This window comes from Podarcis liolepis, assembly GCF_965112155.1.
Source record: "Podarcis liolepis genome assembly, chromosome: 2".
Taxonomy (NCBI): Eukaryota; Metazoa; Chordata; class Lepidosauria; order Squamata; family Lacertidae; genus Podarcis; species Podarcis liolepis.
In genome coordinates, this window is record NC_139555.1 from 32,516,565 (window position 1) to 32,535,608 (window position 19,044).

The 19,044-nt window shown below is 43.7% G+C and overlaps 2 protein-coding genes across 12 annotated transcripts in view; one reads left to right on the forward strand and one right to left on the reverse strand.

The window, feature by feature from the left end:
• The window catches only part of LOC310699418 (uncharacterized protein), a 33,771-nt gene extending 23,085 nt beyond the window's left edge, over positions 1-10,686 (reverse strand). Inside the window, exons 1-3 of one of the 2 annotated variants that reach the window (XM_083487251.1) lie at positions 7,785-10,686; positions 6,362-6,632; positions 4,045-4,592 (exon numbers count right to left, since the gene is read on the reverse strand). In XM_083487251.1, coding sequence (XP_083343377.1) covers positions 6,452-6,632; positions 7,785-8,614 — 1,011 coding nt within the window. In that variant the 5' untranslated portion in view covers positions 8,615-10,686 and the 3' untranslated portion in view covers positions 4,045-4,592; positions 6,362-6,451. Of the gene's footprint in view, positions 1-4,044; positions 4,593-6,361; positions 6,633-7,784 lie in introns of those variants that run through there. The other variant, XM_083487252.1, reaches the window with a different exon arrangement.
• Positions 1-12,586, forward strand: part of TOB1 (transducer of ERBB2, 1) — a 109,912-nt gene extending 97,326 nt beyond the window's left edge. For 9 of the 10 annotated variants that reach the window (XM_083487258.1, XM_083487261.1, XM_083487256.1 and 6 more), the window contains one exon: positions 10,693-12,586. In XM_083487258.1, coding sequence (XP_083343384.1) covers positions 10,837-11,838 — 1,002 coding nt within the window. In that variant the 5' untranslated portion in view covers positions 10,693-10,836 and the 3' untranslated portion in view covers positions 11,839-12,586. Of the gene's footprint in view, positions 1-7,424; positions 7,677-10,692 lie in introns of those variants that run through there. The other variant, XM_083487253.1, reaches the window with a different exon arrangement.
• Positions 12,587-19,044: the final 6,458 nt, after the last annotated feature.

Here is a 19,044-nt window from a genome sequence, read left to right on the forward strand (position 1 = left end):
TCCAGTAGCACCTTAAAGACCAACTAAGTTAGTTCTTGGTATGAGCTTTCGTGTGCATGCACACTTCTTCAGATACACTGAAACAGAAGTTGCCAGATCCTTCTATATAGTGAGAAGGTGGGGAGGGGTATTACTCAGAAGGGTGGTGGGAATGGGTGATTGGCAGATAGCTGAGATGAGCCTGTTGACGACTCTTAACGACTGCAATAGGTCTTACAGGAAAAGGCAAGGGGTGAGAAGGTGTATTTTTTTATTTTGACTATGGCAGACCAACACGGCTACCTATCTGTAACTGAATGAGCTACTGTAACTGCAGAATACTTAATGCTATGCTGCTTTGTGGCACTTCCAAAAAACAACCATACAAATAATCCTGGTGCACTCTGCCCTTGTAAGGTAAGCCTAACAACAACAACAACAACAAAGGATAAAAGCCATATATTTTCCAGAATTAGTAATCACTTATTGGAGAGGATGATTAGAAAGGTCTTTATAATGAAGAAGCGGCACAGCTACATTTAGATAAATTGTCCCTTCATTCTGTTGCCAAAAACTTCACTAATATTTTATTATAAAATACTTGGTTTGTGTGGACTCCTGAGATAACATAGTATATTAAGAACTTGACAAATGAAAAGTCTTTCCCATATGCCACAGTTTGTCATTAGTGGCATTAGTAATTATTATCATGAATGGTAACATAAGCACACACTTCATGTAGTCCAACAGTCATAGAGGCATGCTGAAAGCTTGAAAAAGTACTGGTATTAATTAAACTTGGATGACTATGTTATGTACTGCCATTTTCCCTCCACATGATTGACACCTGTGTTCACCAGAAAGACTGTCCAAGGACCACAGCTGATATATTATTACTGAAAAGAATGGCTATCATGATTAATCACATAGATGAATAACAATGATGAAATATCACCAGATAAAATGTGGTTATCATAGCATGTGTGAAATTAAAGTAGTTGACTTGAAGTTAACAATTTATGTACTTCCTTTGGGTGTTCAGTTTTACATTATTATTATTTTTTTAAAAAGTACTCTCCCTTTTCTGTAATACAACATTGGCTTTTCTTCCATAAAGAGATCAAAATGTATTGCTCAGCCCACTTTATACAATGGGAGCAATTGTCAAGGTATTCACAGTACACTATTGCTCCTGACTGTGAGGTGTTTTGAAAGAGCAAAAGATATCTGGGAAACCAGGTAGGAAAAGGTAGCTAATAAACTTCAAGAAAAGATCTGTGGCTCAGTGTTTAAGACAAAAAAATGTTTTGCATGCAGAAGGTCACAGGTTCAAGCCCCAGTGAGGAAAGAGACATGGCTGAGTCCTTGAGAGCTCCAATATATATAGTACAACAATCCTCTGGTTTGATATAAGGTGGCTGCATATTTCCATAGTATGGGAGCTCAGAGATATGAAAATCCAAGTGACAGATCATAGGCTGCCTCTAGTAAGTTCAGTTATATCACACTTATTGCCCATTAGACAAGAAATAGTTGGAATTAGCATTTTAAAAGGGCTACATGGGTAGCTCATTGGCTGACCCTGCACCAGTCATTCTCTTTTGGTTGGCTTAACCTGCATAAAAGTGTTGATGTAATAAAATGGTGGAAGAGGAAAGAACCTTATATGCTGCCTTCAGTACCCTGGAGGTAGGGTGGTATAAAAATTGGGAAATTTCCAGAATCGTTATATTCATATGCAAATTTAATCAAATGTAATTGATTATGGCTCAAATCTTAACTCTGCTTAATAGAGAATAAGTGCCATTGAAGACAGTGGGACATATCTGAGTAGAATTGCCCTGCACAATTTCTTTGATTAAGCAACTAAGATAATTGATGACAGCCCTGCTTATTTTTTTCTTTCTTTTCTGTCAAACTTTAGTTCCTAAGATCTTGGGAAGAGGGACCTTTTTCGCTTTAACGTATGGTATAAAACAAGGATAGGGAACCTGTGGCCCTCCAGATGTTGTTGGACTTCAACTCCCATCATCCCATTGGCTCTGCTGGCTGGGGCACATGGGAGTTGGGAGTCTAACCACAAGCTCCCATCCCTGCTATGTAGCAGGCACCTAGAAGCCTGATGACCCGCCAGCCCTACTAATTCAGGAGTTTCTGCTATCTGCAGTTCAGCTTGAAGTTTTGTATTTAGGAAGTCCTGATGCTGCTCAGGGACACAGCACATGTCTTGCATGCAAAAGGTCCCATATTCAGTGCCCAGCATCTCTAGGTAGGCTAGGAAAGAGCTGAAACCTTGGACAGTCACTATCATTCTGTGTGCAAACAGTGTTTATTTCAGAAATGTATTTCCCATTTTCTCCTCCAAGAGGAGCCACTCAAAAGCAACTAACAAAATATAAAAACAAGCACAAAAATAAAAACAAGAATTCAACATTAGAACAAATTACCAACAACAAACAAGACTAAAAGCATCATCAGAGAACACAGGGGGCTAGAGCTAAAAGCAAGCAAGAAAACAAGCAAGCAAGCAAGAGAGAAACAGCAGAGTCAAAGGCTTCAAAGGTTGGCAGAGCACAAGAGAAAAATAAGCTAATTTCTTAAGGCAGGGAATTCAACGTACAGGGTGCTGCTATAGAGAAAGCCCTTTCATGCATTGCCACCCCACCAACTGTAACTCAGAAAGCAAATGGACGATACAACAGGGCTATGTTCTGCCTTAGAAACAGTAAGCCTCTGAATACTGGTTGCTGGAAAATCACAAGCAGGGAGAGCAAGGTTGCGCTAAGGTCCTGCTTGTGGGCTTCCCACAGGCATCTGGTAGCCATTGTGAGAACAGAATGCTGGACTATATGAGCTGTTGGCCTGATCCAGCAGGCCTCTTATGAGTGACACATTCACCTTGGAGCAGACAGTCTTTCAAGTAGCTTGGGCTGAAGCTATTTAGGACTTCAAAGGTAATTACTGAGCCAGGTGGACCAGTGGTCTGACCCAGTAAAAGGTAGCTTCCTACGTAACACCAGCTTTTTTAATTAACAAAAGGAAACTTTTAAAAGTTGTTGTACAATAGATTATATGGTTATCCAAAGGAACTCACAGCTACACGTCTCCATCCTGTCCCCATTTTATCACTACAACAATCTTGTGAGGTTAGGCTGAGATAAAAGGAGGTTCCCACAACCCCACCCCCTGCATTCAAGGATTGTGCGAGGTGGGGTTTGTGGGGCAACGCAGGCTAGTCTCATCACTACCACACCCAGCAGCCATGCCCCTTCGCTGCCACCCACACATTTGGCATGCATGCACATAGAGATCCTCCATGCAAACATTCTATGTGCGCACATGTAACCTGGCATGTGCCCCACAACCCCCTTGCACTTTCCTTGAATGCATGGCTTCCCACACCACCACCACTACCAATATAAACTCCCCAATAGTGGCTGGCCAAATCAAGTGAGCTCCCTGGCTGGATTAGGTGGCCTTGTCTAATATTTTAACTGGCCTCAGATTTATGCTTAGACATGTTTGCTTGCTTATGTACCCCTTCCAACAGAAGCAGTTTTACAATCCCCCCTCCCTTAATTTTCTTAAAAACATATGGGTGACCACTAGTTTTCACAGGAGCACCACTCATTTTAGGAGAGTTGTGCTTTAAATATTCCCCCCCCCCCTGAATTACTCTGAGGCCAGCTATCCCGGAGGGGGGGTCTGTTTGCTCTCCCTGCCTCCTTCCACCACGTGCCCCCAGTTAAGTGCGTCCTTTGACGTTGCTGAAGCAGGTAAGTGAGGCAATGGCTTGCTGCGCTCCAGTCACGGTTATTTTCTTCCACTGTAACCTCCATTAACTTATTCGCCGCCACCCCCCTCCCAAAAAACCCGACTTTGACGTATTCCTCTTGGATACTGAGTGACCAATCAAGCAGTGACAGAGGAGGGAATGTAGCCAATCGGTCATCGTTGCTACCTGTGGGCAATATTTTTAGCTCAAAGGGAATTAAAAGAAGGGCGGCGGGAAGATGAGAAGAAGGGAGAGAAAACAAAAGGAAGTATTTTTGCGCATACAACTGCGACGTTTTTGCGTACGTTTTATTATAAAAAACCCCCAGTAAGTTACGTATTACCGTGAAAAACAAAAGAGAGGCATCTATGCGCATAAAGGCAAAGAAGGTTTCAAATATGGAATCAGACACAAACGCAGAAATCCGGTTGTTTTTCTTCCAGTCTTGTTGGCGACGCTCTCACGATTCATAACCCCCACCCACCACCCCGGCCTCGCCCGGTTTTATGTGCTTTGCCTCGACGCTGCACAGCCTCATAAGTCCCCCATGCAGCACTTCAGGCTGATTTCAGTCATCTTCGTGGAGAAAGAAACCAACGCAATTCCTTCCTTTCCTGCGAAGATGGCAAAGCTCCACAGGGAAGGGCTGCCTGGCAAACCGCAGAGATCGTGCCTGGTTCAGCAAAGCCTCGCCGTCGCTACTACGGAAACCGGACCTCGCAAGTCCCTTCGCTCTTCCTCCCTTTGAGTGGCAGATTCCCGCGCCCAATGACTTTCTCTTCCTTCTCCCAGCTCCAACCAACGCAGTCACACTGGAAAGATTGCGCTTTGCCTCCGCCTATAGAAAAGGGCAAAATTGCAAAGCGACGTTTCCCTCCTCACCCACCTCCTCGTTTGCTTTACCTGCAAGGCCTCCCCCTCCGCTTCCTTTCATCTCTCTGCTTTAACTTCTCTTCTCCCGCTTCCTTTGCATTGCTTTTTTCGTCCCTAATAATAATTTTTAAAAACCCAGGGACTACCAGGAGCAGCGCAGACGCATGCGTTTCAGCAGCGGGGTGGGGTGTGCGAGATTGGTACGCAGCCTGGTCACCGGTGAGTGACCAGCTTGGGAACCAATGATAAGAGGAAAGGGGGCGGGGATTAGAATTGGTGGATCTAAGATTACTCAGCCGCTGCTCTGTGGTAGGAAGCTTGCCCACCCAATGCCCCCCTCCCGCTTTCACTGTTTATACTTCAAAAAGAGCTAGAGATGAAGGTAACTCCCACCACCACAAATATCCCCGAGTTTTCCTCCTTTTTTGCCATCCCAGATCACCATCATCATCAACAATTAACTAGGCATGCTGGGTGCCTATTACCATCATCATCATCATCATCATCTGACACTTTAGAAGTGTTACAATCAAGCGGTATATAAATAAGCAACACTAAATTATTTGCCACGCTGGATACTTATTCCCGTCAACATCATCATCATATGACGGTTTTAAGAGTTGTTACTACAATCAAGCGGTATGTAAATAATGAACACTAATTATTTGCCACGCTGGGTACTTAAATCCCATCTTTTAAAATTCCTTCGCAAGATCCAAAGGCCAGAACTTGAATATATCCAACACAATTTTTCCAAAACAACACCAAAACCTTTGTGTTTTTCTATGAGTGTTCGTTGCGGTTGGTGTCTCGCTAGTAAAAATGTCTGTCGCTATGACTGACATGGGTGTGTTTAAAGGGAGTGTATTATGCTATATTGTATGTTATGTGAGGCAGTGCATCGCTGCGCCCATTGAGGCACACTGCACCACCCGCGGGGATCAGTCCATCCAGTTTTAGGGTAGGATGGAAGACAAATTAAAGGAGTGCATTTAGAAGCACTATTTGGGTGAGGATAAAAGTGCTGCCTCCCTTTTGGGAACTCAGCCCGTGAAATTTAAACAACTTCCCCGCCACATAGCCCTGCCTTGGGATTTGTTTGTTTGACAGGTCTCTGAGTATGACGATGTGTTAGGAGCTGTGCTGGGGTTTCTTTTTAACCCAATATAGATAGTAACTATAGCAACTGTCGATTCAAATCACACCCTCGCTTTTTGATAAGCCAGGTTGTGGTTTTTTTAAAAGGCGTTGTGTCTTAGGTTTAGGCTCTTCTCAATTACAGAGGACTATTTAATGGTCTGTATCAGTGGTCAAGGCTAGAGACAGGGGAAAGAACGCAGGCATTCAGAGTACAGTCGCGTTTCTTTGGACCCACGCTGATACTTTTGAAGAATCGGGAATTTTAAAGCAACGCAAAAGCCTGCAAAACCTGCTTTGCCAAAGACAAAAGGTGTCAGCAGCCATCTCCATATCCATTTGCCTTCATTCCGGGGAGGGGGCACCGGGACCCCCTGACTGGATGTAGAAGCATTGAGTTTGCCTGAGATATATTCTTCGGGAATAATTAGAGGCGGAGAAATGCCTTCCCTGGTTAAACCAGGTAAGTCTAATGCTAGCATTGCTTTCTATCAAAGGTATGTCACTGAATTAATTCTATTGGTATGAAAACGACGACTCCTCCCAAAAGGGAAGAAGCGCGAGTGCTCCCTGCCCGTGTAGTTAGTGTCGGGTCACCTTAGACAGGAGGAGGCTGAGGAGCTCTTGGCCTTTGATGCCTCGCAATTCTCTCTTTCAGGTTCGGGCACATTTTTCCCCTCGATGACGTCAAGAATCAAGGAGCATCCTGGGAAACGTAGTTTCGTTCTCCCTGGAAGGGAGGGAGGGGGTGTGATCAAAGGAGAGTGACGTAGCCGTTTGACGTAACCGCAAGCCTCGAAGCAGCAGGGGGTGGGGATGAGGGAAGGCGTGAGCGTAGCCGTAGAGAGAGCCCGTTTCCCATTGGCTCCTGAGAGGAAAGTGGGGGGGGTAGAGAAGGGGAGGGGGAGGCACAGAAAGCAAGATGGCGATGAGCAGAATATATCAATACACTAAAGATGTGTGCATAAGAAGGGTGGGAGGGGGACCCGGAGCGGACGTATAGGCAGGGGAGGAGCATCTGCAAAGATGGGGAAGGAGGAGGAGGTGGCAGCAGCAGAGGACGACGCTGTTGGCAGGAGAGTTAAAGGAAAAGCAAACAGCAGAAATGTGGGAAGAGGAGGGAGCAGCTGCCAGAGGAGAAAGAGGGAAGCCTGAGGACGACGGCAGAAGGGAGAAAAGAAAAGGCGAGGCGTAACTCAGACCTCGAATGCAATGCAGCTCTACGTCACTGCCGAAATTTAAAACAGAATAGAACTGGGCGGGGAGGGGGAAATGTGTGTCGCAAAGTGAAACCTACAAGCAGAGGGACATGGGGAGGGCACTCTTATGCTGGGGGTTGGGGTGATCTGTTTGTGAGGCCACCTGGATAAGGGAAAAGGGCAACGATAGGAACCCTCTGCTGGGGGGGAGAGCGAAGACAAGGAGAGGGGGAAGTGGGAATGTGATGGGACCGAGGGGTTAGGAGTAGGTGGGGGAACAGAGGCGGGTGGGGACTGTGCCTTATTGGCAAGCCCAATGCCCCAATCAGGAGCAGCGCCCGGGACAGGGGACGGCCGATTGGTAGGTGGGTGGGTGGGGCCAGAGAGAGCTGTGGGCGGAGAGCGGGTGGGCGTAGCCACACGGGATGAAGGGGCGGGGCAAGGGAAGGCATATATAGAGGAGCGGCGAGCGCTCGGGCGCTACAAGAAGGCGTCTAGCAGCTGCTGAGGCGGAGCGCGCTGTCTCTCTCGTCCCGGGGTGTGAGAAGCGCCATCCTCCCTTTTTCTCCCCCCACCCTTTCCTAGCGCTCTTCCTGGGGTTATGGGGCTTCGGTACTGAGCTCCTCCCTCCTTTCCTTCAACCCCAACCCCCGGGACTGCCACCGGGATTTGTTTGCACTATTCACATCACCTTCTTCCCCCACTCACCCCGGGTGAGTATCGCTCCCTCCCTCCTTCCTTCCGTGTGGGGCGAGCCGTGGGGAGCTGCTGCTGTCAAGACCCGGCTGTGAGGGAGGAGGTGGAGGTCGGCGGGGGCTTGCCATAGGCCGGCGGGGCTTGGAGGGACGACAGCGGCCGAGAAGATAGATTCGGGGGGTGGAGGAGGGCAGCTTACCGCACCCTCTCGCCTGGTCGCCCAGCCCCATAGAGCAGGGCCGGCGCTGTGTGTGAGGGGTGGCGGTGTGGGGCTTTTGTGCCAGCGCCTCTGGAGGAGGAGAGACCGAAGAGTTGGCGCAGCTCGACTGGGAGGAGAGGAGTATTGGGGGGGGGGGAAGAGGCTGGGGGAGCCTTCGTGGGGCCGCCCCACGGAGGTCGGCGAAGGGGGCGTCGGACCAGACCTGGCTGGCTGGCGTTGCTGGTGCGGAGGCAGAGGGAGGGTGTTGGCAGAAGGGCTGACAGGGCAGCGCTGGCTGAGGGTGTTGACACAGCCCTGCAGAGGGAGGCGGGGAAGCGAGCGAGCGAGAGGCGCTGGCAGGCGCAGCCCTCCGAGGCAGCGGCTGGGGAAAGGGGGCTGGCGGGGGGGGGCGTCGGTGGCACAAGGCAGCCTCGTACAGCAACCGTGTGTCTCGGGAAGGGGGGAGGATTCGGGTGCCAAGTGTGTGTGTGGGGGGGGTGGTTGTTGGTTGGCACAGCTTTTCTCCCTCCACCCCACCCCCCAATCCCGCCGTGGCTGGGGAGGGAGAGGCTGCTTAGGTTGTCTGGCAGAGCCCCTCCTCTGGTGGTGGGGGGAGGAGGAGGGGGAGGAGGCAGAAATGTTGGGACGGCCCTCTTGAAGGTTGGCGGTGGAGGGAGGGGAGGCGCAAGTGTAGTTGGCACAGCCTGTTCGGGGAGGGGAGTGCAGTTGAGGTTGGGGGAAGAAGGGGGTCGGCATAATCCCACCCAGAAGAGAGATTGTATGTGGGGTGGGGGTGATGGGGACTCAATGTATTGGCAGCAGTCTTAAGATGGATATGGTTGTTGTGAGGCTGTGGTGGCAAGGGCTGAGAGAGAAGGTAGAATATAGTATGGTGCTGAGAGAAACACACCAGCTATAACTGGGCGGGGGGGGGATGGGGACCTTTGGGTAGGGAGCCTGTCTTTACTTGAGTAGAGACCGTAAAGATCCAGACAATACCAGGTCAGAATGGGAGAGCAATCATAAGGCGATCTTGCCCATATCTGTTCCTACATATGTTCGATCAGGTTGAAAACTCACTTTTAAAGGTAGTGGTTGCCCTTCTGGCTCAAAATCTTGTTCCTAGCACAAGGAGATGAGAGGGAAGGCCACTGGGAGTGACACAGTGGAGAACTGGGCCTGGCTTGACCAGGGGAGAGAGGACTTGGCCAATCATCTCCCTTTTCATAGAAAGCACTTTTTCTCCTGCTGCTGGAGCTCCAAGAGCTGTGAGCAGAAATCTAATGAGACCCAACTGCCTGGTTATGTAACGCCCATATACCCCGCTTAAAAGTTCCACCTTTCCCCCTCTCGTCTCCAATTCCTTGACTAACGTAATTAACATATATAATTAATTTTAAAAGGTTCTTTTTTAAAAGCTAGAAAACATTTGAACTGTTCCAGGTTGTTTTGTTTAATCAGGTCTTTGTGCCAGGGAAAGGATGCCAATTTAATTTCTGTTCTTGAAAGGGTAATATATTTCCTATGTGCAGGGGTGGTTAAACAGATGGATTAATAAATCATTTTGTATGTTCGATGTAGCTAGTCCAATCAGATCATCTGTACTTTTATATGTTGCATTTGTAAATATCTTCTGTTTGCCCTTGATCTTTCCTTATCCCCACCCAGTGCTGATCCAGCAATCGTTTAAAGGTCGCCTTATCATACAGCTGGGAGTTCTCTTATCATGTAAAGAGGGCAAAAGGAAAGGGAAATGTCTTTAAAAGCTGGGTTAACCTCTGAAAGCTAATCATTTAGGGCAAGGAAATCTACTCATTTTGAGTGCATTTTTGCTTTCTAGCTTATGAACTTACTAGATTTCAAAACTACTGTTGCAATGCAGTGCAGTTGAAAAACAATGTTAATGAGTAAACACAACTTTATTAAATTTTGTAGTAACTTTTTAAAGATAGAAACCTTGTCTTTAAAGGCTTTTAATATGGGCAGTATGATTTTTCATAGTATGTTAATGTTATTGATTTAGCATTGTAATTTGTATTACAATTTATTATTAACTCTATAGAGCTGCTACATTGATTTCATTATAAATGAGAATACCATCTATGTAAGGAATTTGGCTAACAGCTTTTTCAAATTTCCCAGTACACTGAAGATTTTATTACATTCTCTTTATAGTATAATGTATTCGTAATTAAAAATTGGTTGTCTGGTAAGGATGGACTTCTTGCTTGATACTTTATAATGAACTTCATGTGTGAATATTGTAATAAAATTATAATTCTGGAGTTGTATGTAGATTTTTTTTTAAGTACACATTTTCTATCAAAATATAGGAATTACTTCTCTTTTCTTTGAGCTCAAGCAATTTTGAAATTCTACCAGCATTGAAAACTACATGTTACACTTCAAACTAAGAGTTTTATAGCCTCAAAATGAGAAACTCCTTTTTAGTCTATTAGCATTATTTTCAAATATCTTAATGTTATGGTTGGCTTCTGTCAGTCACCAAAACTATAGGTGGTAGCAGAAACATTTACAGGACAACTACCACTGTTTAGTTTATGTCCTAGACTCTTGCTCTTCTCTCCACATTACTTAAGTACCTGAGCTGCAAACTCAGAACTTGAAATGCATCCATGGTGATCTTGCATTTGTTCTCTGTGTATTTAATCTACTTAGCTTTTAAGTTGCATATACAGTGCCAGTGTGTTGCAAATGTCTGTAGTTGGGAAATATAACCTATTTTAGGGAAAGTGTGATGCTAAAATAAGAGGCCTAGTTCACTTGCTTGTGCACTTTCCTTATTTGGATCTTTGCTTTTGTTTTTCTTAAAGGAACAACACTACTCAAGGTGAAGAATAACAATCTTCTAGAATCAGCACTTTGAACAAATTTTTGCTTTCCTGTGGTATTTTGAACATTTCTCCCATTCTTTGTGGTTTGAAACGGAGACTTTGTAATTCTGTGCTGTAGCAGCTATGCAGCTTGAAATACAAGTAGCACTCAATTTCATTATTTCGTATTTGTACAATAAGCTTCCCAGACGACGTGTGAACATTTTTGGTGAAGAGCTGGAAAGACTACTCAAGAAGAAGTATGAAGGGCATTGGTATCCAGAAAAGCCATACAAAGGATCAGGGTTTAGATGTATACATGTAGGGGAGAAAGTGGACCCAGTTATTGAACAAGCATCCAAAGAGAGTGGTTTGGACATTGATGATGTTCGTGGCAACCTGCCTCAGGATCTTAGTGTCTGGATTGACCCGTTTGAAGTTTCATACCAAATTGGTGAAAAGGGACCAGTGAAAGTGCTTTATGTGGATGATTCCAATGAAAATGGATGTGAATTGGATAAGGAAATCAAGAATAGCTTTAACCCAGAGGCCCAGGTGTTCATGCCAATTAGTGACCCAGCATCTTCTGTCTCGAGTTCTCCTTCGCCTCCCTTTGGTCACTCTGCTACTGTGAGCCCAACCTTCATGCCCCGTTCCACACAGCCTTTAACGTTCACCACTGCCACATTTGCTGCCACCAAGTTTGGCTCAACCAAAATGAAGAACAGCAGCCGCACCAACAAGGTCGCCCGCACTTCTCCCACTAACCTTGGCTTAAATGTCAACGATCTGCTGAAACAGAAAGCTCTTTCCTCCTCCATGCACTCTCTCTATGGTCTTGGCCTAGGTAGCCAGCAGGTTCCACAACAGCAGCAACCACCACAACAACAGCAGCAGAAAACGTCTGCTCTTTCTCCTAATGCAAAGGAGTTCATTTTCCCCAATGTACAGGGCCAAGGTAGTACAAACAACCTATTCCCTGGCGACAGTCCCCTTAACCTTAGCCCTCTCCAGTACAGTAATGCCTTTGATATGTTTGCGGCCTATGGAGGTCTAAATGAGAAGTCTTTTGTGGATGGCTTGAATTTCAGCTTAAATAGCATGCAGTACTCTAACCAGCAATTCCAGCCTGTTATGGCTAACTAAAACAAAATACAAATCATATTGTACAAGTTGAAATGCACGTACCCAAGGGTGTATCTTTTCCACCTCTTGAGTTTTTTTTAAAAAAGCTTGTAGTATGAATACATTCAAGCTTGGTTAGATAAGGACAACATGCATCATTTTTTCATTTGCCAACCAAGCACAAAGTTATTTTTTACTGACTGTACATTAAATATACTCGAGATATGGCCTCTTACAGTATTTAAGATATAGCAAGGACATGGCTGATTTTTTATATATATAAAAAATTGGCACTAATAAGTGGGTTTATTGGTCTTTTCTAATTGTATAATTTAATTTAGTACAAAGTTTGTAAAATATCAGAGTATATATTGTTTCTACAACATGGTATTGCATTTTTATCTTTTTACTACAGTGATCTGTGACAACTGCAGCAGCTTCATGTTGTATTTTTTTTACTGAAATTATAAAATTCATCTTAAAAAACATCAATTCTAAAAAGTGTGCAAAATATTCCTTAAGCGGTGGAATTCAAATTGTATGGAATACTTTTTTCCAAGAAAGAAACACAAATTGTATTTTCTGTTAAAAAGTTTAAAGATTTTTTGCTATATATTATGGAAAAAATGTAATCGTAAATATTAATTTTGTACCTACATTGTGCAATACTTGAAAAAGGTATAAAAGTATTTTGAGTCAGTGTCTTATGTTAAAGAGAGGGACTGAAATAGTTTATATTAAGTTTGTATTAAAATTCTTTAAAATTCAACTGGTGTTGTGGATTTTTTAAATGGTCAAATAACACTGCAATGCTAATGCCTGGGTAGCAGCCTTTATTAACATGGATCTTATAAAGCAGTCTGCTGTGTTGATGCAAGCTGATAATTTTCTGTGCTACTTACTATTCTAACGCAGTGTACTGTTGTATTAAGTTTATACTTCATCAACTAATTTTCATCCTAAAGCTCTTCCTATATGAATCCCCTTTCCATACTGCAATCAGTTAGCGTTAAAACATTTATTCCTAAACAGTGAAAGCCATATATTATTTAATGCTGGATTTCTGAGAATAGTTTATTAAATCTATAGAGAATTGGGGAGGGGTTATAATGAAACTCATGTGAATCCAATAATCAGTTTTTTTTAATCTTGTGTTAAAACTTTAGAGCTCAGAAAGCTACTTGAAAACATGCTTTTTAAGGAAAACCAGTTCTATAAATATATTTCATCATTGTTTGATCCATTCTGTTCTGATAAATATTGCAAGATAGAAGTTGTAAAATATCATTTAATGGGTATTTGAAGAAACACACTCCCCCACTCCTTCACCACTTCAAATAATAAGAAAAAGTGGTTTGTAGAGGCTAGTGAAATTTACACAGGCAGCTTAACACATAAAGTTAGTTCTGCAGTTGAATTTCTCTGGTGCCAGTTTGAAAAGTAAAATATGGAGCAAGGTAGCAGCTGTGGTTTTCCAAAGCCTGACAACTAATTTGACTGACATTTTCTTGCCCCATATTGTCATTCTTGCAGCACACAATCCAGGGTCAGTTTGGTAGTATGTGTATATATAATTAAGTTCTGGTGTTCTGCAGGCTCCATTGAGATAAATGCTTTGAGTCATCACTGCTCCTGGTTTTAAGTTGGGATGGGGGTGGGTGTTTCCAAGTTCTTGGAACAGAATCAAGCATGCTGCTTAGCACCATCGTACACTTTGTTTTGGGGAGGCTGGAATCGGGCTGTGGAGGAAAATAAGGCCAGCAAGAGTAGGAAAACTGAATCCTGACATAGATTTTACTTTCTGTGTGCTAAAGTTCAATAGCTGTAATAGGGCTTGGGATTTTTGTCCCTTTATCACTCCTCCTACCTGGTACGCTTGTATCGACCTCAGCATCTGCTTCACCTTGGCACCCAGCAAATAGTACTGAATGTATAAAGCAACTTTGTCAGATCAGATCTGGCATAACATTGTCTACTTTCACCGGGCATAGCTTTCACACAAGAATCTTCCAAATCCTGCTACCAGAGATTACGCTGCATATACCATGGATGGAGCTGGGGCCGTCTTCCTGTGTGATAATTATGTGCCTTTCTGCACTCCCATTAAGCTGCTCCCATTTGCCCACTAAAAGCAACACGGTAATATAAATGATGGAGCTCTCTGTTAGTGTTTAAATTATTAACTGAACAATGCAGTTATTGTTCCAATTGAAGTTAATGTCCCAGGAATTAAGGTCAGACTCCTTTCAATTTGCCATGTAGCACCAAGATCACTATCATCTTAACAAACTTCAATGACACAGATAATGACACGATTGGATAATGTGTTCATATAATCAAGGTACAAGATATGCACATGCAACCTAGTTGAGCTAACACAAAAGTAGGGTTGAACTTCATCTTTTGGAGTGGGGTTTTTTTTTATAATTCACCCTCTTAATACTGAAGGCATTGTTCTAACTAATGTACTTAATTCTGTCCAGACCCATACCATACATTTATAGCACATGACAGTTCCCAGGATTTTTCAGGGCAAACCATTTCTCCCCCAGAGCTACAGTTCCCAGCACCTTAAACAAACTACAAGTCCCAGGATTCTTTGAGTGAAGTTTTGTACTTTAAATGCACATTGGATGTGTTTTAAATCTATGGTGTGGATCTGGTTGGAAGAAAGACTGCAGATAAGGATGGGCAGTTTTGATGGTTGCCTTTATTTTTCTCCTAAAGACAAACCCTTGGTGTAGTATTTATGGCTGCAAAGTGGTCTAGGAATCCTAGAAATAAATAAATGCTCAAATTAAAAAAGAAAAGGTTTGAGTATTTAGGGCTTGCATTGTGAGTTTATTGTAGGTCAATGCAGAAATGAAGTGTGACTAATCACCAAGACACTATGATGATTACATATTAGATTCAACATAGGTACTACTAAGTTTTTTGTTTTTGTGTAAGAAGAAATGCAGGGTTTCTGCTTAACCCAAGTAAGGTGAGGAGGAGGAGGAGTATTTATATTCTGCTTATATACCACAATGGCTTGTAAGTGATTTACAACTATAAAATCAATACTGTACATAATTAAAATACACAAAAACAGTTCCATTGGAATGTTAAAGGAGACGTGTGTCAGGCAAGTCCCTTTTCCTCATTTTCTTTTGTCATTTGTGCAGTTGCATTTGTGTGTGTGTGTCCTTGCAATGTTATGCAATTGCACATTATTCAGATATTTTTCAGTTGGACCCATGACTTCTGGGCAAAATCTTTTCCAATATAGGTAGAAAATAAAATTAGGCTTACATCAGGACCAGCCAATGCAATGTCAAGTTGGCCACTGCTGTTTGAACTTGAAGGATATGCTCATAATTTGGCATCAAATAATAATTTGGAATCCAGTAGAGAAGTGGAATATGCCTTCCTTTGCCTACATTGTATCATGAAAGTACTGTATAGTACTGTTGATTTCATCAGGACTTGATTTGTAATATGTTTCCACTTAATGCATTTGAGAACTTATGTCAAAATGTACTCTGTGCACCAGAAAGTGCTCACTTTTGAGATGGGAAATGTCATATTGAATCATGCATTGCAAAATTATGGGACTTACCTGACCAGATTACTAAATCAAATGTCACTGTGGCTGCAAGTCCTGAATCTAATTACATTGCCTATGAGGTGGAACATTGCTGTATCTCTGTAATTTATAAACAATGGCCTCATCTCATGAACAGTCTGCATTTCTCTCTCTGTGCATATTGTATCATTGGCGGAAAATAATAATAATGTGCTTACTAATTTTGTGTTATATCAATCTCAATGTAATCTCAGGACTGCAGTCTTAAGCACACTGATCATGGACAGGGAGCAAATCCCACTGAACTCAAAGTCAAGCTCAGGATTGTGCAGTATACTGTTGAGCTTCTCTTACAGCCTCCATCACTGCCATTTGCCTCTGAAATGTAGTTATGAAGATTAGTGGGAGAGAAATTGTGACTTGTGTTTCAAAAACTGTATCGTGGTTCAGAGTTTCTGGCTGCTTAGGCTGTGCATGCATCATCTCTGACACTGCTCAAAGTAAGCAGGTCACTTTCTTGTACATAATTGCATTTTATAGGTTTTTAGCAAGCTGTTTTAAAACAGAATCTTAGAATGGTAGAGTTGGAAAGGGACCATGAGAGCCATCTAGTCCAACCCCCTGCAATGCAGGAACCTTTTGCCCAACATGGGGCTTGAACCCATGACCCTGAGATTAAGAGTCTCATGCTCTACAGACTGAGCTTAAAATAGGTTTGTAAAAGGGTAGATCAGCCACGTGACTTCTAGCATGACTTGAGTCTAGTGTATAAAATATATTCCCTAATACAGGAAAGTGTCAGCTTTTGACCTGATGTGCTTCCAAGATACATGTTAGAAATATATTTCCTGCACATTCTATTTTCTATGTAGTTACCAGCCCAAACTTTTTCATGTAAAAGCGCACACATGCAAAAGTGACAGGCAAAGATATGCCAAAACTGAAGAAGGGCAAATTATTCACCATTGCCTAACCCAGATCTGTGGCCCTTGAGCTGCATGCCGTCTGCAGTTTCCTCCAGGCCTGCCCTTGGCTTTCTAGATGCTACAAGCCTATTTTTGCCCCCAGGCTTCAGTTTCTTTTAGCCTCGTGCGTTTTCCCTAAGAAAAAGCAAACTCGAGCTGAACTGAGAGAAGGAAGGAGAGGGTTGAGGTTACGGTGGCCTGGCTGGTTTATACAGCACCAGTGTATTGTGATTATGAATTCTGGGTACATGGTGGCAACTGCAGGGAAGATGGTGATTTCCAAATTGAAGCAGAGATTGTTCTGTGTGGTGTGCGTGTATGTGTGTTAAAAGAAGGGAGTGTTTGTTGTTCGTGTGTGTGAGGAACTACCTACCTGATGCCTACATTCTAAGCATAAGCAGAAATTGGTGGTAATGGTAAAAAAAAAAAAGGACACCATGCTATTCCCACCATAACCCCTCCTGTCCCAATTCTTTACTCAGAGCAAGCACTTCTGTGCAGCCATTCACTTCCTTGTTCCAGAAAATGAGAGAGAAAATAAGTGGATCCACCCACCTTTGACCCTGGATTTGCCTTCCATCAGGTGAAGTCCCTAAAATAACATAGACACATGCTTATTTATTGGAAGGGGGGCACCCACCATGTTGTGCCTTTTCTCAAATTCTAGTCAACAGCACTTACGTGTTCCACACCCTTAAAAGGGGTACAAAAATCTGATGGTAAATACAGTACCAGAATTGCCAGGTGCCAGAAGGCTTATGTGATTCCATCCCCATCCCCCTCCTATCCAGTTCTCTCTCATCTCCACTCTAAAAGCCTCATTCGCTTATTTTTGCCACTGCACTGGCACATTCTGTCCCTTCTCCCCGCCATGCTCTGCATGCACACCTTCACCTGCCGTGAACTGTGTGCCACCATCTGTTGTGCGCAGAACCGCTGCCACCCTTGCTCTGCTCCACAATTTGAATTTCCTGTCAGTGCTGGTGTGAAGTTGAAATGCTGGTGTGAAGTTCTTCCTCTGACTCTGGTCACCGTCATGGCCCTTAGAGGAGCCACACCTTGAGACTGTGGGCCCTGCCTGAGTTTTTTGGCTGCTATTGCCTGCTGCTACTTCTGCACATCTGCTGGCGTGTATGGGGAACATGGCTATCCCAATTAGCAGTAACTGAAACATCAAAATAGCTGACTTCTGTACTAGCCAGTGGTGCTTTGGAAACAAGCACAGCTAGTTTATGTAGCATCTGTTTGCACATAATACGTGATCAGGTTGGTTTTAGAACTCTGTACTGTTCTATAATGTTTGAATAAGAAATACCTCAGAGTTTGTATGTCTCGTTTGGAAACCGATGAAGCAAACTGTCTGGTTCAGCACTCTTTACCCCCCCTTTTTTTGGTCATCAGCAAGCTGATTTAAATAGAATGAACAATGTTGACTGCATTCCTCTCGTGAGTAGCATTAAAAAAAATAATTGCTAAACTGTAAAATCCTGCTGAAGTGATTGTTCCAGAAAAGTGTAGTGGTGGCTGGGCATAGTCAAACAGACTGTGTTCCTGTGGCTTTTTGCCCTGTTGGCTTTATATATTATTGGAGAAAGCTTGCTGCACAGAAGTGGGGGGGGGGGGCGGCATTTAGCAGGATAAAGCACACTGCCCTCAGTATTCTCAGACATTTACCTCACAGATAAAGCATGATCAGTGTGCAGTGCTGAGAACAGTTGTAAAATATTTTTAGAAAAATCTTGGCATGCAGCAACGCAGAGTTACAGACCCTTTTACCCCCATCTCTCTGCCCTTGTTTTGTTACTTTCAGATTTGACCCAACAGGCTCTGTTTTGATTGGATTTATGTAGCTGACTTTGAAAAACCAAGCTTCAGATGAATAATCTGATAAACTACTAGGCTGACCTCATTTGTAGAATGCAGGCCCCATAGGAAAACATGCCCTGTCTCTTACGACAAGGGGCCTCAATCTCAAGGTCTTGCCGAACCTCTTCCAGGTTCACTGAGCACCAAGGGGCAGTCCATAAAATATATGCCCTTTATTATGTATGTGTAGTAGATTTGTGGAAAAGACATGACTGGGCAATGGTTAAAATAGGACCAAGCATGAGAAGACGATCTTTCTTTCTTTCTTTCTTCCTCTTAAAAGGATAACATTCTTTTTGGATGGTCCCCAAATGCTGGCCTGTTTATAGGACATACAGTACACAGAATATGAGAATAACAGCATCCTTTCTCTGCTCTGTTTCCAACATCACAGCAAGGTGCTATGAGGACAGGTGCAGGAAGGACAGAGAGAAGCTTTAGGAAAGGCAGTGCTGTCGTGAATGGGAGTTGTAGTCCAACACTTGGAAAGCATCATATTGGGTATTCGTGCGCTAACCACTACACCACCCTGACCAACCTCACTATTCTTTCACCATCAGCTCAGCCTGATAAATTGGGTTTGATGTAATGTAGTGCTGTTCTTTCTTGTTCTCTGTGTTTTGGATCAACACAGCTGCCAAGATTTTGGACATGTCTATGGACTCTATTTGTGGGATGTGGCTATGGGCTTTTTGGGGGGGAGGGGGGAGATCTTTGTTGGGGGGGGCAGAACCGACATGATTGTTCAGTTAGTTAAATATTTCTATTGTTTTACTTGATCTGGGGAGGTGGGCAGCTGCCCCTCCCTGTCCCCAGCTACGCCCATGGCTA